Source organism: Dothidotthia symphoricarpi (assembly GCF_010015815.1).
Source record: "Dothidotthia symphoricarpi CBS 119687 unplaced genomic scaffold P153scaffold_2, whole genome shotgun sequence".
NCBI classification, from domain to species: Eukaryota; Fungi; Ascomycota; class Dothideomycetes; order Pleosporales; family Dothidotthiaceae; genus Dothidotthia; species Dothidotthia symphoricarpi.
Genome location: NW_022985009.1, coordinates 28,401 through 46,978, shown reverse-complemented (window position 1 = coordinate 46,978; position 18,578 = coordinate 28,401). Strand labels below are relative to the sequence as shown.

Genomic DNA, 18,578 nt, shown 5'->3' with positions numbered 1-18,578 from the left:
GCGACCCTCTCGCGTGGAGCAGAGGATTTGCGAGAATATTCCGCGTGCCTCGGAGTGTGGTGCATGTTTGATCTCCCCACTAAAATTGTATGAGAGGAGGCTAGCGCGAAATAATGTTCGTTGTCGTCATTCAAGCTTCAGTCAAGCTCCAGTGAGCTGAGCAGCGATTGAAGCTCCAAACTCTACATTGCACATTTCCGTCAGCCTTCACATTCCAAGATGCTATCTAACACATTTGCGCGCTCGATGCGCTGCTTGATACCCACTCACAGCTCTCCAACCCTCTTCCTGCGCGGCTCAAGGCATATCTCAACATTACCAGAAAACCCAAGCATTGCAAGCCGTCCCTTCCTTTCCCTTCACAAACCTCACGCTGACAACCGTCCAGTATGTACACGACCACCCCCTCGACCGAACCAAATCTCTCCTCTCCCTCCTCCCCACCACCCCACCCACGCCCCAACTCGCAATAGGAACATGCACATCCCTGCCCGCCACACCCCAATCTTTCACTCCAAATCCCCCTTTCCTCCAGATCCTCTCTTCCGTCTGCGCCACATATGCAGCCCACGACCCAATGGTGCAGCAACAAGCGGCCGTCTTCGCGTCGCCCGGCGGCTTCAACCTCGGCGGCAGCAACGACGGCGCGAACAACCAGGCTGGAGCGGGAGGAGGCACGAGAGGCGGTTGGATACATGTCAGTGATTTGAGGAATCCGCCCGACTATGGGAGGATTGCGTGGCCGGAGGACATAATTGGGAGTCTAGAGGTTAGTGGCCATGGGAAGGTGGTAGATGGGGGAAATTGGTCTGAGAGCGGGACGTATAGGATTGTGACGAGGGAGGGGATATTGGGATTGACGGATTTTATGAGGGGAAAAGTCATGGAGAGATTGAGGGAGTTGGAGAGGGAGATTAAGGACAAGTCGTGAGGGGTGGAAGACGTAGGACATTTCGTGGTGATATGAGATAGGGAAGTGGGAAGAGAGACTGATTTGGGGTTGTTTTTCCAACGAAGAGATCTGGGGAGAGGCGTGGTAAGCTGTCTGAGCAGCAGCCCTGTATAATTACTGTACGCACCCATCACCTAATCTGTAAAACACCAATATCAACATTCGCACGCATGCCATATGCGAACTTGTACCTCAATCCGTACCTGTCGATCCCCAATCTTTTTTAGCGCGCCTTCGGAAGTCCGCCGCGCAACATTTCCCACCACCACGACCCCTCCAAGCCTCTCACAAACCACCCAGCAGCCCCAAACCCCGCCAAAATGAGCTCTTCCAAATCCCCAAAACCCGTCTCCGTCCTCTTCGTCTGCCTAGGAAACATCTGTACGCTATCTCCCCGCACACAGCTCACTCACACTCTCACAGACTAACTTCCCTACCAGGCCGCTCCACAATGGCAGAAGGCGTCTTCCAATCCCTCGCGCGCGACCACGCCCTCATATCTAGCATAGACTCCTGCGGCACGGGCGCCTACCACATCGGCTCATCCCCCGATTCGCGCACAATGTCCACGCTCGCCGCGAACAACATAACCACATACCGGCACCGCGCGCGCCAATTCAAGACAGCTGATTTCGACACATTCGACTATATCTTTGCGATGGATGCGGACAATCTGGAGGACTTGGAAAGGGCGCGGCAGAAGGAAGTTAAGAAGAGGGGGAGCGAGGAGGGTGTAGGCAAAGTTATGCTGTTTGGGGAGTTTGGTGGGAAGACGAAGAGGGGAGGGAGCGGCGAGGAGATTGTTGATCCGTATTATGGTGGTGATGAGGGGTTTGCGACGGCGTTTGAGCAGTGTGGGAGGATGGGACGGGCGTTTCTGGAGGAGTTGGAGAGCGGGGAGTTGAGTTGAGGTGAGGATAGATGTGGGAATGGCGAGGTGGTCATTTTGGTAGGATGTTGTGGATGGAGAATAGATTTGATACCCGTAGATTATTTAAAACACTTTGCATATGAAGGCTCATGTTGACCGTGTCATCGCAGAATGATTTACAGTTGGTTCTAGAGTTGATCGCTTTGCTTGTTAACTCGAATGTATCAACGTTCAGGGCATAGGTCTGTCTTGGTCGTGTTGGCCGCGTGGTAGGACTATGTTCTGTAGCATAGGAAGCCGGATCTCACGTTTTTGAGGCATCGATATGACAAAGTTGCGTTCTGATTTCAACGACATATGCCACGACTCATGCGTAAATTAACGTTTCCATCAGCCTGTCAGCTTACAACTCCTCTGGTGTAAGGCGTGTTGTTTTTGGCTTTCTTTTTCGGCAAAAAGACCTCGAAACGTGCAAACGCCGCTCAGCCGCACACATGCTGTGCTGCGCATCCGGTATCCGAGAAGGCTGCCTTTGCATTTTGATAAAAACCAGCAGAGGAAAAGGATGGCCGTCTACCTCTGGAGCGCAAGGCGCAGCCGTAGATTGTGGACACATGGCAGCCATCGTACCTATGTCTATGCATGTCTTACATGTGCACGGCCCAAATGGGCAGATCCGTAACGCCCCAGGTTTCTCGCTTTCGTGCTTAGCCTTGAGGCTGCGCATCATACGCCGACTTTGTGGGCGCCGGGCTGAAACGGTTTTGAACTCTGCTGCATTTGTAGTGACCTCTGCCTCAGCCGTGGGATCCGTCTCTTTTAACTCGCAGCAATAGCTTCTTCGCGACATCGTCAATCCTTGCATAGCCAGCAACCGCCGTTGCTAGGGTAAACATTACAGGCTTCCTCTTACGACGCTACGACACAGCCCCCGCCATACACAACTGAAACCGTCAACGAAGCACATCCCAACTTACCGAGCCAACCTTGGAGTGTGTTTGGACTGTGGAGTTGCGATCGTCTTGTCCGCGTATTGTTTGAAGGCGCAGCAACACCGACGCTCGTGATACGTTTGGCTCGACACCATGGCGGGCTACAATAGATTAGGTGAGTAAGCTTCTTCGCCCCTGCCAGGTACGCAACCAGGCTTGGTAGTTACGACGACTGCATGCGCCGAGTCCTTGCTTAGTCGCGTTCTGTCGTTTGTTTCTCTAGACGTTGCCGAGCCTTGTTGTGACATTTACACATTCTTCGTTACCTACCATCCATTCATTCGCTCATACCGTCACTCGCTGTATTTCGTACTGATCGCAGAATTCCAGACGCGGACCACTTCGACATGGATCCGCGAAGACCTGGCGCAGGCCGAACACCCTCTCCAGGGCAGCCTCTACGGGGCTACCAGCTCGAGGATAGATATCAATCACCAGCACCGCTGGAGATCCCTATGGGGCCCAACCCTGCAGCAGCATCTGGAGACAGGTTACCGTTGCAGCCAAGTGTGAGTGTTTGCGAACAGTCGGCCTTGGTGCTTTCGCGTACCCCCACAGCTGCTGAGCAGCAAGTATGAAGGGTGTTGGGAGTATCCAGGCCGAATGTTAAATAGAGCGCATTACGAGAAAGCAGAGCTAATGGTTGGTAGTATTCTGTAGAGAACATTCCTTATGGCTCTGGGAACTACCAAGACGAGTACGACCCCCGTCCGCGCCCCCACCACAACGACAGCGACTATTCCCTCGATCCGCAAGCGCATCACGATGCATACTACACTCAGCCATACGATCCTTCTCCGCATGAAGAGAGCCCTCCTCATGGCTATGGCACACAACCAGAACACTACTGGCAGGACGAAGAGGATAGAAGGCCGATGATTCATGAATCGAATGCTTATGGGCCAGACCCTCACGAGGGGTTCGATCAGGATGAGATGGATCCAGAGGACCCGTTCCACGATGACGAAGAGCACACACCAGAGCCGGTTGCCGTAAAGCGATGGAAAACAGTCAAGGAGGTTCAGTTGTTCAAGGGCAACTTGGTGCTGGATTGTCCAATTCCACCACGACTGCTGAATCAGGTTCCACATGCGCAGCCTCCGGAGCGTGACGAGTTTACGCATATGCGATACTCGGCGGCCACATGCGATCCCTCGGACTTTGACGCGGAACGCTTCACCCTGCGCCAGAAGCTGTTCGCGAAGCCCAGGCATACCGAACTTTTCATCGTCGTCACGATGTACAACGAGGAAGACGAATTGTTTGCGCGAACCATGACCGGTGTGATCAAGAACATCGAATACATGAATTCACGGACAAACAGCAAGACATGGGGCAAGGACGCATGGAAAAAGATTGTAGTGTGCGTCGTTAGCGATGGACGTGCGAAGATCAATCCACGCACAAGAGCCGTTCTAGCGGGTCTTGGTGTCTATCAGGATGGCATAGCCAAGCAGCAAGTCAACGGTAAGGACGTGACTGCGCATATTTACGAAGTAAGTTGACTAGATTGATCCAACTTTGGTTCCATGAACTAACAGCCCGCTAGTACACCACCCAGATGACTCTCGACATCAAAAAGGGCGTTGTTGGCGTCAAGAAGGGTACAACTCCGGTTCAGATGCTCTTCTGTTTGAAGGAAAAGAACCAAAAGAAGATCAATTCGCATAGATGGTTCTTCCAGGCGTTTGGATCTGTTCTGGATCCAAATATTTGTGTTTTGATCGATGCTGGAACGAAACCCGGCAAAGACTCCATCTACCACCTTTGGAAGGCCTTCGATCTGGAGCCCATGTGCGCAGGCGCTTGCGGAGAGATTAAGGCTATGTTGGTGCACGGGAAAAAGCTATTGAACCCGCTGGTGGCAACGCAGAACTTCGAGTACAAGATGAGCAACATTCTGGACAAGCCCTTGGAATCAGCTTTCGGGTTCATCAGCGTTCTTCCAGGTGCTTTCTCCGCATACCGCTATGTCGCGCTCCAGAACGACAAGAATGGACAGGGACCGCTGGAGAAGTACTTCGCCGGAGAGAAGATGCACGGCGCGAATGCTGGTATCTTCGAAGCAAACATGTACCTTGCCGAAGATCGTATTCTCTGCTTCGAGCTCGTGTCCAAAAGGAACTGCCACTGGATCCTGCAATATGTTAAGTCCTCGAACGGAGAGACTGACGTGCCCACAACCATGGCGGAATTTATTGGTCAGCGACGACGATGGCTGAACGGATCTTTCTTTGCCGCTGTGTATGCCTTGGCCCACTCTTTCGATATCTTCCGAAGCGATCACTCCGCCATCCGCAAGATGATGTTCCTTGTTGAATTCTTCTATCAAACCATCAGCATGATCTTCGCTTGGTTCGCGCTTGGCAATTTCTTCCTGGTCTTCCGCATCCTCACGGCATCTCTGGCTACTGAACTTGGCACAGCTGGAAAGGTCCTCTTTATCGTCTTTGAATGGCTCTACATCGGTGTCTTGATAACGTGTTTCATCCTGTCGCTTGGTAATCGTCCCCAAGGCGCCAACAAGTGGTATATGTCCATGGTCATCTTTTGGTCCATCATCATGGCCTACCTCATGTTCGCATCGGTCTTTATCACAGTCCGATCAGTGCAGCAACAGGTCAAGGACAACAACGGTTTCAATTTCGCCGATCTCTTCAAGGATCAGATCTTTTTCACCATCATAGTGTCGCTGTGCTCGACATACCTCATGTGGTTTGTAGTATCGATTCTCTTCTTGGATCCCTGGCATATGTTTACGTCGTTCTTCCAATACCTTCTGATGACGCCGACGTACATCAACATTCTCAACGTCTACGCGTTCTGCAACACGCACGACATTACTTGGGGAACAAAGGGTGACGACAAGGCTGTGAAACTTCCATCAGTTACTACCAAAGCAGATGGAAAGGCAGACATTCAGGCTCCGACCGACGACGCCGATCTGAATACCCAATACGAGACCGAGCTCCGTGTCTTCAGCACTAAATGGAAAGAGGAAGAAAAGGTTGTGACGGCCCAGGACAAACAGGAAGATTACTATGCAGGCTTCCGATCAAGTGTCGTGCTCTTTTGGATGTTCTGTAATCTGGGTCTCACTGCCTTGGTGTTGCAGTCTGGCGGTCTCGAACTCACTGTGAGCGACCCAGACGAGGCGCAGTTGAAACAGACGCAAGTTTCCACAATCTACTTGGCCGTTGTATTGTGGAGTGTAGCAGGCCTGGCAGGCTTCAGATTCATAGGAGCCATGTGGTTTTTGGTAGTGCGCTTGGTAAGTTCCAATACCCTGCAGTTCCCCAAGCTGTTAAACTGTGTGTTCAGAGTGCTAACAACGTCATCAGTTCCGAGGTGTGTAAGCTGTTATCATCAAGACATTTCAATGTCGAGCGACGGCGTTGGGAGTGTACATTGGGCTAAGGATAGTACGCTGAGGGCTTCCAGCTTACCTCATATATGTGTGTCTGGGGGAATATTGTGCAACCATGGCGTTTGGCCTCATGTATACGAGATCACGATCTGATACCATCATGCTTGCGATTTGGCGTTGGAGTCAGTACTCTAGGCTCTTCTCAATGGCTCTTTTCCATCGTCTTTGTGTCTCTCATCTCACCTTCACGTCTTGTGCCAAATTCTACTTGCCTTCACCTCATCTTCGTCACCAAACTCGGTTAGCGCGGACCCGTCGCGCCTTCCCACTGATACATAAACAACACAAGCGATTTTTCAAACTGCTCACTCTCACACGCGGACTCTAACACCAGCTTTGAGCGTGTATCTGCCTCTCACAAATTCGTCGGACTTCGTTAGGTGTGTTGCCTGGCCACGACTTGGGAGACCACACTGATCTCGTGCGCTCCAGACAACTACGATTACACTTTCCATTTCACAATCATGAGCTGGGACACTGGAACTGGTGAGTATCACCTGATTCGAGCCCGGTAACTCTAGACATACTGACACACGTAGGTGGTGAGGCTTGGCCTGCCGAGCCTGCTGCTGGAGGTGACTCGTGGGGAGGAGGAGGTGGTGGTGCTGATGCCGGTGCCGGTGGTGGTGATTCTTGGGGTGGCGGCGGCGGCGACACTGCTGACGGCGGTGAGGGTGGCGACCAGACGTGCCGTGTGTGAGTGTTTTCTCCAGGACTTTGCGACGACCGGCCAGAGGATCACTTGTTCTGTCGATCCAGTTTACTGATACACATCACAGTTGCAACCAGACTGGCCACTTCGCCCGCGAATGCCCCGACAAACCACCCGGTGGCGGTCTCACCGGCGAGTGCTTCAACTGCGGTGAGGTAGGTCACAACAAGGCCGATTGCACCAACCCTAGGGTCGAGCGCGCGTTCACCGGTACCTGCAATGCCTGCAACGAAGAAGGTCACTCAGCTCGCAACTGTCCTACCAACCCCATGAAGTGCAAGCTCTGCAACGAGGAGGGTCACAAGGCTCTCGAGTGCAAGGGCCGCCGCATCGTCGACTGGACTGGTGTGCCCGAGATGACTGCTGAAGATGCCTGGGCCAAACTGATTGATGCGGCCAAGGAGAAGGACCTTGACGTGTTCCGCACTTGCTTGAGAGCCTACGCTCGTGCTGTGGTCGACGACTTCGAACTTCATGCCGTGGAGGTGGCACTTCGCGACGACGGTCTGCCTATTTACCTGGTTGCAAAGCAGCAGGAGATTGCCGTCAATATGACTATTGTCGACTTGATCGGCAACCCTGCTCGCGAGTACGTCCTCACCTTTCAGCTTTCTCCAAAGCCTCGTCGCGCCAAGATGGCTCAGGGCTGGCCAGAATCTCCGGAGCAGAACCTTGAGCGTCTTGCCTCTGCTGGATTCGTTCAAGACATTGGCGTTCCCTTGTGTGGCAACTGTGGCGAGCTCGGACACATTCGCAAGGTAAGCAAACACTTCAATCCATGTAGGCACATCGACTGACATACAACACTAGCACTGCAAGGAAGAGCAGGCTGAGCGCGAGTCTGTTACTCCAGCCGTTCAGTGTGTCTACTGTCAAGAAGAGGGCCATCGCGCACGCGACTGCCCCAAGGAGCGTGTCAACCCTTACGCCTGCAAGAACTGCAAGCAGGAGGGTCACATGTCTAAGGAGTGTCCCGAGCCGCGCTCCGCTGAGGGGGTTGAGTGCAGGAAGTGCAACGAGACCGGCCATTTCTCTCGCGATGTAAGTCTGATGGTATCCTGAGCATATTCAGCCTATACTAACAAGCATCAGTGTCCCAACGTCGAGCAGCGTCCTCCGAGGACTTGCCGCAACTGCGGCTCCGAGGACCACATGGCCAAGGAGTGCGACCAGCCTCGAAACCCCGATATGGTTACGTGCCGCAACTGTGAGAAGCAGGGCCACTTTTCTCGTGACTGCCCTGAGCCTAAGGACTGGAGCAAGGTCAAGTGCAGCAACTGCAGCGAGATGGGTCACACTATCAAGGTGCGTGGTGTGAAAGTGTATCAGGACGTTCCAAGCTAACCTTTTTACAGCGTTGCAAGCAACCGATCGCCGAGGACGGAATGGGTAGCGGTGGCCCGGTTGAGGCTTCGGGTGGTTGGGGTGCCTCCGGCGATGCTGCTCCGGTAGCTGGTGGCGAGGACTCCTGGGGTGGTGGAGACACTGGTGGTGGTGGATGGTAGACAATTTGCACTGCAAAGCGCTACGCATACGGCTGAGATGATATCATGAGCACGTAGGTGCATCTTATGAGAATGTGAGTGGGACTTAGTTCAATAGCTTTCTGACTGTGTGGTGACCTTGTCATCGGGATTTCGCTAGCTCAAACGAATACGAAAGTTCTAGGATAGCCTATTTGTGTCTTGTGATGTCACTTTTGTATTGCTGGTGTAGCGGCAGATCTTGTAAGGTTATCATAGATCGCTCTGCGTTTGAGGCAACAGCGTTCCATAATTCATATAATGCAACTAACATCTTTCACATCTACAAGCAAAAGTCCGAGTTCAAAACCCCTCCACCACAAACTCAACAAGAACCAGAAGCAGAATAGAGCATCATCTTTCGTCAACTGGACTTGTTTCAGTCAACGATGATGGGGAAGACTCGTGTCTTTTCATCGGAAAAGCCTTACCCTGGGTTTTAGATCCGTACACTAGAACATAAGTACAGTACAGTGTATGTCTCCCCAAGCAAAGAAATGAGAACCCCAGATACGAGGATTGACAAGAAAAGCTGGCAAAGGTGGATGGGTGTCGATCGGGTAGTTGACCGAATTTCCGCATGGTTTCGTGCTGTACTCAGTCTCTGAGGAGGTGTTCGAAGGGTAGGTAGATGGAGTGTTGGTGTGTGGTATAGTTGGGGTCAGGGGAAGAAAGTCGAAAGAAAATGTGTTTCTTCTTCCAAAGCACTGAGTTTTGCGCACGGCTGGATTACATTCACGTATATAGAAGAATTGCGCGTCCACGTGGCGACGTGTCTGAGGCATCGGATGATAGTGAATCTTGTATTGTAGGATATCGTCATACTTGCGCCCTCCACAACACGCACCAAGTGTGCCCACCACCATCCGCACCCCCCTCAAACCCACCACGCATACCCTACGCCTTATCCCCACCCGCAGTCCCAGGCCTGGATACACTCTTCCCATCCGTCTTCTTCTCAACCTTCCTCCTCCTCCGCTCCGCCTTATACACGTCATTAAAGTTAATATTAACAGCAAGCATCTTAAGCTCGCCATCCGGCGAATGCACAAGATCGCCCAGCAGATAACATATACGCGTGCGAAACTCCTCAATCAGGTGGGTAAGCCGTTTGCGCAGCGCAGGAAGCACGTCGTCCTCACCGTTCGCACCGGCCACAGCGCTGCCGAGCTTGAGCAGCGGCGGCGGGAAGGGCGAGTCGGGTTCTAGTCGCGACGGAGCGCGCGAGGAGGCGCGGGATGAGGAGAGGGCGTCTTTTTCGCTGAGACCCCACCGCCCTGCTGCGGTGCGCGTTTCGATTTTCGCGGCGTGTTCCTGGCGGCGCGTGAATTCTGCGACGGAGAACGAGTAGAGGCCATCGACTGCGTCTTTGTACGCTAGCATTGTCTTGAGCAGCTCGTGCAGTTGGCCTGTGAAGTCGATGCTTTGGCTTCCTAGGAGGCCCTTGCGCGTGATGTTGTTGAGGTAGTCTGCGTGCGCGGCGATCATGTCGTCGAGTGTGCTTTCGGGCTTGTTGAGCGCTTTTTGTAGGTCGATCCAGGATTTCTCTATCACTTCGAAGAGGATGTAGTGTTGGAGTTGGTTTACGAAATGCACCATTTCTGCCATGGCGCAGCGGCTCATCTTCCAGTCAACGCCTACTTTGTCTGATACCGTGCCCAGTACGCCGCGAGCGCCTGTCATGCAACGGCGCCAGGTGGAGCCGAGAGCAAACTCGACGCGCTTGACGCGCCAGAGGAAGTTGAATACTTTGAGGTATTGCTTCGAGCCGAAGGGTGTGACGATGACATCTACGGGGGCGTCGATCTTGTACTCGAGCGTGAAGACGTCCCAGCCGATTTCGCCGTGGGAAAGCTCTAGCATGCGAGAATCGAGGCGGCGTAGGACGTCAGATGTGTCGAACTGGGCATTGGAATTGCGGACAGCGTGTTCCAGTTGGGCTGTGAGCGTGTGGCGGTACTGCGTGTTTGCAGGGCGGTCGAGATTCGAGGAGAGGGATTCCATGAGCACTGCTATGAAATCACCGGCGCCCAGTAGCATGTACTGTTTGAGTGCCTGGAGATGGTCGAAGAGATTGAACTTATTGGCCATGAGATCGATGAGTCGTGCCATGGTCGTCTTGTATGCGTCACCAATCGACCGCTCAAGAGTAGCCGTGTCGCCGTATTGCAGCTCCTTAGAGGCTTCTTTGGAGTATGTGTCTACCCACGCAGCATCGCCACACCCGTATCTGATGAAGTTGAGCGTTTTGCCGATCAGGAAGACCTTGTTGGCAAAGCCATCGGTGACGATGGAAGGTACCATCTTCTCGTTCAGCTTGTACTTGTCTTCCCAGACACTCGTTGCACCTCCCTTGCCTTCGGTGCCGTTGGCCTCGTTGATCTCCTCCTCACTCTGCTCAGACACGAAGAACTCACCAAACGGGTCAGCAAGCTCACCATCGTACACCCACTGGCGCAGCATGTCGTAAAAAGGTCGAGTCACATCGGAGAGAAGGCGCTCAGCGAACGACATGACGTATGGGTCACCGTGGTTGAGCGAGAAAGAGTGTATGAGCGATATCAGCTCTCCTCCCTTTTTCTTCTTGGACTCTTCCACCATGAGGCTCATCAGGCGCAGACCCATAGTAGGCTCCCGGATCCAGATGACGCATCGCTTGAGGGTGACGCCAGCTTTTGTGACACCCTGGTGCTGCTTGCCCTCGCTCAGCTGTGTGAGAGCTCTTCTGATCTGGGCTTCCAGCGTTGCAACCAGCCCCAGATAGGCTCGCAGCTCCTTGGCCAGCGCTGAGCGGAAGCTCTGTCCTATCAGACCTCCATCAGACGACTCGACAAACTCGGCTAGTCCCCGGTAGAGGATTGCAGGCTCGGCGAGGGTGTGCAGAATGCTGACGATGGGCACGGGCAGATTGGCGGGCAGCTTGATGGTGGTGGAAGACGGAAAGGTCAGATTGGTGGACGAGAGCCCCTGCAGGGTGAAGGGGAGGTCGCGCAGGAGGGCACGCTCTGAAGGTGCCAGGTCAGCCGTGTCTGCAGGGCTTGCGTCGGCCTGCTGCTCCTGGCTGGTTTCGCGCGCCCGTCGCTCCCTGCGCTTCTCTGGCTTGTTGGTGTCTGACTTGATAGCGGCTGGTGCTGGACGTGCTGAAGCCTTAGGCGAGCCTTCATTCGTCGGCAGCTGTGCCAGGCCGGGGCGGGCAAAGGCATCGCGGAAAGCCGGGCTGCCGTGTGCCTGGGCGGTGGACGGTTGGTGTTTGGGCGTCGTGGGTTCACGGGAGCGGCTACGCGAGTCTTGGGAAAGGGACTGCTCGGGTGGGTGGGGCAGATCAGACAGCTGGTGGAGGAAGTACAGCATGCGCCATTTCTGGTCGAGGACGGGCTGGGCGATGAGGCGCGAGAGGAGGTTGTTGAAGCGGGCGCTCTGCTGCGCGTCCTTGGGATGACCCGAGACTGTCACCACGTCAGCCGGGTTCTACGTGTCTACGAGGGATTGCATACATACTCCTCCCGTCTATCAGGCTGGCAATGTGCTCGACATCAGGCACGACAGCAGTGTCCCCCGCCGCGCTCAACTCGCCCACGGCAAACTCAAAGGCCGTATCGAAGCGCTGGTTGGCCGCTTCTTCATCTTCTTCCGGGTCGTCGGGCACAATGCGCACCAGCAGCTCATTCAACGCGTGTTCGACGCGTTCGCGGTTGAAGGAGCCCATGATGACGCGTTGTTAGCCTGCCACCGCCGGCCGTTGTTTGATGAACCAATTCGCGGGGTCCAGGCGTGGCTTGGCTGTGGGGTGGACTTCTATTCACCTCCACCACACCCTGCCATTACCTACGCCCATCAAGTCACCATCGTGACGAACTTCTATTTCAGATTATGCGAACGTATTGACCCTGATATTTACAGCCTTTTATTATACTTATCCCGCAATTCACATCACGAGTGTTAGCTCTCGAAATGAAGTCGACGATTCCAACATCGTGGACATGGATCGTCCGTCTCTTCTCATGCGATCCATGTCAACTTGTCGTGTCCAATGCCTTCGTGTATTCAGCTTTCAACAACCCTCTAACGACCGCTTGTCACGCCTCTCACCTATGGCTTCAAAGCTCCAGTCACTTTTGCTCAAAGTGAGAGACAGGCACAGCGTCTGCTCAAACTATCCATATAGCCCTTCTATCGATCTCACAACTTCCTCACTCCACCTCTCTTCATTTCTGTTTTGTCTCTGCGATATCATCCAGCAGTCAATCAATCATCTATTGAGGTCACTGAACAAACAGCCACGCCTTCATCCGCACCAAGAGCCCGAGCGTCGACCCTCATCACCGAGAACATGGAGCAGAAGTCACCTTTCATATGCCAGTCCGTCATGGCGCTGCCCGATTCTAGCTTCCATGACGCAGGTGTAGATCAAACATCCCCTGCAGTCCATGATACACAGATGTCTGCTTTCCAGCCGTATCAGTGAGTGCATCACTACAGCACCACACAGGCTTAAGTCTCATAACCATTGCCTACGAAGCTTCATAGTAGTCAGGTTGTCAAGGCTCATATATATCATAGGTTACTCATGGAGACCGACATCACCCTCGAATTCGGCACGAAACTTGAGAACAAGCGAACCATCCACCTGGAGCTACTTTGCTGCCACAGCACCGTAGCCCGGCAACAGTTCGAGAAAGCAAAGCAGCTACGGGACGTCTATAACTTCGCCAACGACATGCGGCGGCAGCTGAAGGTCTTTACAGCGTCGGCAATGTCGTCTAACTTCTTCGAGGTGCATCACAAGGAGGACAAGGTATGCTGATGTTCGAGCCTGGAGATTCATAGCGGCCTGGCGACTCCACTTCAAGCCCAACAGTGACTTTCAATTGCCTATCCAGTGATTTACAGACTAACATCTGCTTGCAGTGCATCGTCCAGATTGTTCGCATCTACAATGAGTACCCTCTCAAGAAACACGTCGACGCCATTAAAGCCCTCGTCGATAATTTCGCGGAGGAGCAACACACAAAGACGAACATCAAGGGAAATCAAGCAACGATAGCCGCCAGAAAGAAAGAGTTCAAAGATAGCGACATCCTCGCACGCCTTAACTCCCTCGACCCAAAAGCTATATATCAACTTACCCAGTCGCTATTCGCCATGCTCCGCCGCATCAAACTCGCAGAGTTCGAAAACGCGAAGCAAGCCCCCGTCAAAGCCGCAGCCCAACATCGCATCATCGTCCCAGACACCGACGGCAAAGCAGTCAGGTCTCTCATGCACTGGATGTACCAAGGAAGCCTATATTACGAGGACGCCGAGAATCTCTACGGCACCCTATTGCTCGCGATCAGACTTGGCGTCGAGCAGTTGACGCAGACATGTTTGTCCAAGCTCGCAAACGACACGCAAGATGCCATTGCCCAGGCGTATTCGTGCGGCTCGTCGCTCCAGATCCTCCTCGGCTACGACTTGGTTGATGACGAGCAGGACGCTGCTTCTGCGAACAACGTAGTCCAGGTCGTCTTCGGACACGTGCTGAAAGACCCTGAGCCTCCTGCTAGACTCTTCAAACTGGTCGTTGGTGCCTTGGCTATCAATATGGATTCGGAACTTTGGGCGCAGCTGAAGGACGTCGTCGGCCATGGTCTCGCTCTGCGGCTTGTTGAGGCGATGCTTGTTCTTCGCCAGACGGATGGCGGGGGCGTGAAGCTCGAGTGTGAGCTTCTCGCCATCGAGGGTTTGCCGGCAGGTCATAACACGCATATGGGGGGTTGACTGATCTGCATGGTCTTACTCAAAATTAGAGTCGCGATATTAGGAGAAAGATATACAGGTGCACATGGTCTTCTCAAACGGGTTCAGCGGTATTTCCCACTTTCCCCATCTGCGATAATCGAGACGGCACTTCATCTACACTCCATGGCCAGCGTTCCCCGCGCTTTCCCAAAAATGCATTTTCTTTTCTTCTCGATCGTCAGATAGTCTACAGTTTTCCATTCTCACTATTATCTCAATACTAAATCACAAACCATAGTCTCCATTTCTGCTCTTCACATGGACGTCCGGCTACCCTCAAACGTTCGACCAACTGACTTGACGCCCGTATCTCACTACCTTGACGTTACAAACCCCGATCTGCATGCAAATCCCCAAGCGCTGAACCTTCCCATAAACTCTGAAGTGGAAAGGCATGGTTGTGACTGCTTGTTTGTACATCGAGTCCAAACCAACCCGCGGCGCACTTCCCTTGAACACAACACCCTCATGTTCGCACACAGGATTCTCGGTCTGGAAAGAAGAGCGATGCATCAAGCCCGCACACATGGCGATTGATGTGTGAGCGTATCAATCCGAACTGTCTGGGAGTGGCAACGGGATTAGTAGTTGATGGTGATGGAGCGTATTGGGAAACGCCTCTAAGTCGTGGTGATATATACATATAACATCCTTACGCATCATATCCCAACGCTCCTTGTATGCGCACACTCAGATATATCCTTTATGCATTTTGATCCCAGTAGCGTGTTTCCATACTCGGGATCTCGGGAAGTTGCGTGTTCACCATCTGTACTGTACCTCCTGGAAGTATAAGCCATTCGCCACTGTGACTTTTGGTAGGGTGTTACCCCATTCGGATGTGGCAAATGGCTTTTACTTCCCGAGGGTTTCGCGGTACAGGTGGTGAACACGCACCTCCAAGCCATCGGCGTTCGACGAGGGCACCATGTATCGATCGAACGAACGGACAGCGTGAATAACGTTATGGTTTGGATTTGTTTCAACTTGTACGTTTTTCCTAAACACCAGTCCGCCAGCCAGTCCGTGAATGACCCATTGAACATGATATGATACAAGGAACTTGTCCCGTGAAGCAAGCAAAGTCATGACTCGACTTGACTGCTCGTGCCATGCAGGAGCGGGGAGACCAGGAATGAAAAATGAGGAAAGTACGAATACCAACGCCGTCGCTAAATACCTCCCATCCAAAAACCATCATACATGTCACATCGCACATTGCACATTGCCTTCCGAGTCGAGTTCCGCTCACTCGTCATCCCCTCGTCTGCCTATATTGAAGGAGTTCCCGGCAAGTATGGTTTCACGGTCCTGACGCATGCCCTCCAGCACTGCGACTAGACCGCCTTCGCGCATGCGCTCGAGCACGACTTTCATGCCCTCGCGAGCGTTTGGTTGTGATCGTTGTGCGCGGGTGAGGCCAATCTTCTCAATGTTTCGTTGAAGAGCAGCGGTGCCCCAAGTGCGGAAGAATCCCATCTTGGGCGGCTCCTCTTCTGCGCTACTCTCTTTCGCGGCGTCTTCTCTGGCAGCCTCTCGCTTCCGTTTCCACGCCTCGCCAATGTGACTGTGTAGTGTGACAGAGCTAGTGACGTCTGTTGTATCCCCACTATCCTCTACCTTTGCACCAGAGCCAAAGTTGAGGAATCCATGGCGTCGTGCTGCACCCTCCATGCCCTTCCACACCTTCTCCTCATCCGGCACCATGGGCACCGGCCGCTTGAAGACCTGTCGTTCCACGACACTCAAAACGCCTGTCCATTCCAAGTTTCGACTCTCCGCGTCCATGACGCCCTCCTTCATGTCTACCACGCTCCGCTCCAGGATAAAAGTCTGCGTGTCGCCTGAAGCAGACGCGCCCAGTAGTGACCGCGGGACTAGCTTGAGTACCGCGGCCGGTAACTTGGAACGCTTGAGGTGCAGGCGCACGGTTGTGAGGCGCTGTGTTTCCGGGTCGTAGGAGCGCGCGATGGTGTCGGTGGAGATGACGTGTGTGGAGTAAGGATTTGGGTAGCGCAGGAAGTAGGCGAGGGTTACGGCGGGGAAGGGGTAGGCATAGGTCTCGGATTGGGAGTAGAATTTGACCATCTTGGCTGTGTTCCTCGTAGGTTTACTGGATGGGTGGTGTGGATGTGGTAGTTTAGGCAGTAGTAAGGTCGTAGTGTACTTTAGGAGCGCGAGGCAGCCTGTCAGCGTGGTCTCTAGCGTAGGTGACGAACTCGCATTGTCAAGCGGAGTGGATCGCTTGGCGGTAGACGGGTGAAGTGCGTGGGTGGGGAATGAATGGGGAGAGCTGGTGGTCTGACGAAGCTTCTGGCTCTGACGATGTTCACGTGATATTTGGCACCTTGCTCAAACAGACTCTAGCTCCAGAACGCGGGGTGGGCGCGATTGGTGGGGCAGCTCTATTCACTGAGTCAACGCGACGGTGGACGACAGTTTATCGTAGCCTTTCGTTGTTGAACGACCACGACACCCAATTCACCATGACAGAACCCGAGCCGCCTTCCGTTGCCGCTCTTAGCGTCGCCGAAACCGCCACCGAACCCGTGTCGCAAGCCACGGAGCAGACCATCGATCCCTGGAATGTCCAAGCTGGCGTAGACGCAGACGGCAAGGTCAAAGAGTTCGACTATGCAGCTATCTCGCAGCAGTGGGCGACCAAGCTTATCGATGATGCCCTGCTGGAGCGCTTTGAGAAGGTTACCGGTCACAAGCCACACCGTTGGTTGCGACGCCGCCTGTTTTTCTCCCACCGTGACCTCGATCTCATTCTCGACACATACGAGCGCGGCGATGACTTCATATTGTACACTGGTCGCGGGCCAAGCAGTGATGCCATGCACATTGGACACACGATCCCGTTCGAGTTCACTAAGTGGCTGCAGGATGTCTTCGATGTGCCATTAGTCATCATGTTGACAGACGACGAAAAGTATCTCTTCAAGGAGAAGCTCAAGCAGCCCGAGGTGTACGAGTTCGCGCGTCAGAACGCCAAGGACATCATTTCGATAGGCTTCGACGTCAAGAAGACCTTTATGTACATCGACTCTGAGTTCTTCACCTCTGGCTACAACAGACATTTCAGTCTCAATACCACTGAATTCGAGAAGCTCATCACAAACAACCAAGTCCGTGGTGCATTTGGCTTTGACGGCTCTACAAATATTGGTAGCAATGCTTTCGCCGCTAAACAATGTGTCGCCGCCTTTGCTTCGTCGTACCCTTTCATCTGGGGCCAAGACCACAAAACATACCACCGCTCCAAACAACTTGCCGCCATACCATGCTTCATTCCCTGTGCTATCGATCAAGATCCGTACTTCCGTCTTCTCCGGGAAAACTGCGGCAGAATGGACCAATCATCCCCGAAACCCGCACTTATACATTCCAAGTTCCTCACCGCGCTGCAAGGCGCAGGCGGAAAGATGAGCGCATCGGTTTCCACCTCCGCTATCTTCATGAGCGACTCGGAAAAGCAGGTCAAGAACAAGATCAGCAAGAACGCATTTTCAGGTGGCCAGGAGACAATGGAGCTGCACAGAGAACTGGGTGGAAATCCAGACATTGACGTCCCTTACCAGTACATATCGTACTTTGAAGACGATGACGAGAAACTCACACGTCTTGCAGCCGAATACAGGTCGGGAGAGCTGTTGACAGGCGAGATGAAGAAGGAATGTATCGATCTGATGACAAGCTATGTCAAGAAATTCCAAGACGCGCGAGCAAAGGTCACGGATGAGATATTGGAGGAGTTCTTGCGGCCGAGAAAATTGGAGTGGAAGGGAAATCAGAATCCGACAGTCAAGAAAGAGGATAAGAAGGAGGGCGAGGGTGATGCGGCGGGGTTGGACGCAGATGGCAAGCCTATGACCAAGAACGCGATGAAGAAGGCGGCGAAGCTGGCAGAGGCCGAGAAGAAGAAAAAGGAGAAGGCTACGGCGGCGGCGGCAAAAGTGTAGGATCGTAGAGGGACATCGAGGAGGAGATATCGAGGTGAAGTAGACATGATACCAAAAAAGCATACTCAAATTTTGATATGGTTCTCCCGCCTATAGTTGCAGACGAATTCCCTTGTTTTCGTATAAGATACGGCAATGTGAGCGAATCTACTGGTTGTTTCGTATTCAGAGATTCTAAAAACCATAAATATTATAACATAGAGACAAACCCGCAACTAAGGCTGAGAAGGTAATAAAGGCTGAGTTACTGCTACGCTACGGAAGATTACGTTATGCACGGTTAACTTCTAGAGGGTGCTAACGTATATATTCTGTTTCGGATTGCCGTAAAACGATTTTGTTGGATAACTTAGAG

General features: G+C 53.1%; 9 protein-coding genes across 9 annotated transcripts; 5 read left to right on the top strand and 4 right to left on the bottom strand.

The window, feature by feature from the left end:
* Window positions 1-219: 219 nt before the first annotated feature.
* On the top strand, window positions 220-931 carry P153DRAFT_372286 (uncharacterized protein; the record flags this gene model as incomplete). Its single annotated transcript, XM_033669379.1, has 2 exons — window positions 220-336; window positions 389-931. The coding sequence occupies 2 exons, from the start codon at window positions 220-222 to the stop codon at window positions 929-931; spliced, it is 660 nt and encodes a 219-aa protein (XP_033528068.1).
* A 341-nt stretch (window positions 932-1,272) lies between these two features.
* P153DRAFT_380868 (low molecular weight phosphotyrosine protein phosphatase-like protein) lies at window positions 1,273-1,862 on the top strand (the record flags this gene model as incomplete). Its single annotated transcript, XM_033669977.1, has 2 exons — window positions 1,273-1,333; window positions 1,393-1,862. The coding sequence occupies 2 exons, from the start codon at window positions 1,273-1,275 to the stop codon at window positions 1,860-1,862; spliced, it is 531 nt and encodes a 176-aa protein (XP_033528067.1).
* Window positions 1,863-3,162: 1,300 nt separating this feature from the next.
* P153DRAFT_372284 (glycosyltransferase family 2 protein) lies at window positions 3,163-6,171 on the top strand (the record flags this gene model as incomplete). Its single annotated transcript, XM_033669378.1, has 4 exons — window positions 3,163-3,324; window positions 3,466-4,311; window positions 4,365-6,086; window positions 6,157-6,171. The coding sequence occupies 4 exons, from the start codon at window positions 3,163-3,165 to the stop codon at window positions 6,169-6,171; spliced, it is 2,745 nt and encodes a 914-aa protein (XP_033528066.1).
* A 931-nt stretch (window positions 6,172-7,102) lies between these two features.
* Window positions 7,103-8,054, bottom strand: P153DRAFT_96785 (uncharacterized protein). The gene is made up of 2 exons (XM_033673526.1): window positions 8,038-8,054; window positions 7,103-7,985 (listed from the first exon to the last, which is right to left on the bottom strand). Exon 2 carries the CDS (start codon window positions 7,752-7,754, stop codon window positions 7,197-7,199), a length of 558 nt encoding a protein of 185 aa, XP_033528065.1. The 5' UTR covers window positions 7,755-7,985; window positions 8,038-8,054; the 3' UTR covers window positions 7,103-7,196.
* P153DRAFT_96775 (uncharacterized protein) lies at window positions 7,835-8,611 on the bottom strand. The gene is made up of 2 exons (XM_033673525.1): window positions 8,300-8,611; window positions 7,835-8,012 (listed from the first exon to the last, which is right to left on the bottom strand). Exons 1-2 carry the CDS (start codon window positions 8,485-8,487, stop codon window positions 7,916-7,918), a joined length of 285 nt encoding a protein of 94 aa, XP_033528064.1. The 5' UTR covers window positions 8,488-8,611; the 3' UTR covers window positions 7,835-7,915.
* Window positions 8,612-9,294: 683 nt separating this feature from the next.
* P153DRAFT_330077 (uncharacterized protein) lies at window positions 9,295-12,183 on the bottom strand (the record flags this gene model as incomplete). Its single annotated transcript, XM_033665421.1, has 2 exons — window positions 9,295-11,923; window positions 11,976-12,183. 2 exons carry the CDS (start codon window positions 12,181-12,183, stop codon window positions 9,375-9,377), a joined length of 2,757 nt encoding a protein of 918 aa, XP_033528063.1. The 3' UTR covers window positions 9,295-9,374.
* Window positions 12,184-12,964: 781 nt separating this feature from the next.
* Window positions 12,965-14,498, top strand: P153DRAFT_96707 (uncharacterized protein). Its single transcript, XM_033673524.1, has 2 exons — window positions 12,965-13,272; window positions 13,386-14,498. The coding sequence occupies exons 1-2, from the start codon at window positions 13,045-13,047 to the stop codon at window positions 14,235-14,237; spliced, it is 1,080 nt and encodes a 359-aa protein (XP_033528062.1). The 5' UTR covers window positions 12,965-13,044; the 3' UTR covers window positions 14,238-14,498.
* A 772-nt stretch (window positions 14,499-15,270) lies between these two features.
* Window positions 15,271-16,373, bottom strand: P153DRAFT_362757 (MSF1-domain-containing protein). Its single transcript, XM_033667213.1, has one exon. It carries the CDS (start codon window positions 16,344-16,346, stop codon window positions 15,507-15,509), a length of 840 nt encoding a protein of 279 aa, XP_033528061.1. The 5' UTR covers window positions 16,347-16,373; the 3' UTR covers window positions 15,271-15,506.
* Window positions 16,374-16,670: 297 nt separating this feature from the next.
* P153DRAFT_362756 (tryptophanyl-tRNA synthetase) lies at window positions 16,671-18,520 on the top strand. The gene has a single exon (XM_033667212.1). It carries the CDS (start codon window positions 16,745-16,747, stop codon window positions 18,221-18,223), a length of 1,479 nt encoding a protein of 492 aa, XP_033528060.1. The 5' UTR covers window positions 16,671-16,744; the 3' UTR covers window positions 18,224-18,520.
* The last annotated feature ends 58 nt before the right edge of the window (window positions 18,521-18,578 follow it).

What these genes read in the sequence shown, in the direction of transcription:
- P153DRAFT_96785 (XM_033673526.1), bottom strand. Translation starts at nt 7,754, where the DNA reads ATGTCAGTCGATGTGCCTACATGGATTGAAGTGTTTGCTTACCTTGCG.
- P153DRAFT_96775 (XM_033673525.1), bottom strand. Translation starts at nt 8,487, where the DNA reads ATGCGTAGCGCTTTGCAGTGCAAATTGTCTACCATCCACCACCACCAG. An exon ending in GCTTGCAACGCTGTAAAAAG is followed by an intron (nt 8,013 to 8,299) that starts GTTAGCTTGGAA and finishes GAATATGCTCAG; the next exon opens with GATACCATCAGACTTACATC.
- P153DRAFT_96707 (XM_033673524.1), top strand. Translation starts at nt 13,045, where the DNA reads ATGGAGACCGACATCACCCTCGAATTCGGCACGAAACTTGAGAACAAG. An exon ending in TGCATCACAAGGAGGACAAG is followed by an intron (nt 13,273 to 13,385) that starts GTATGCTGATGT and finishes ATCTGCTTGCAG; the next exon opens with TGCATCGTCCAGATTGTTCG.
- P153DRAFT_362757 (XM_033667213.1), bottom strand. Translation starts at nt 16,346, where the DNA reads ATGGTCAAATTCTACTCCCAATCCGAGACCTATGCCTACCCCTTCCCC.
- P153DRAFT_362756 (XM_033667212.1), top strand. Translation starts at nt 16,745, where the DNA reads ATGACAGAACCCGAGCCGCCTTCCGTTGCCGCTCTTAGCGTCGCCGAA.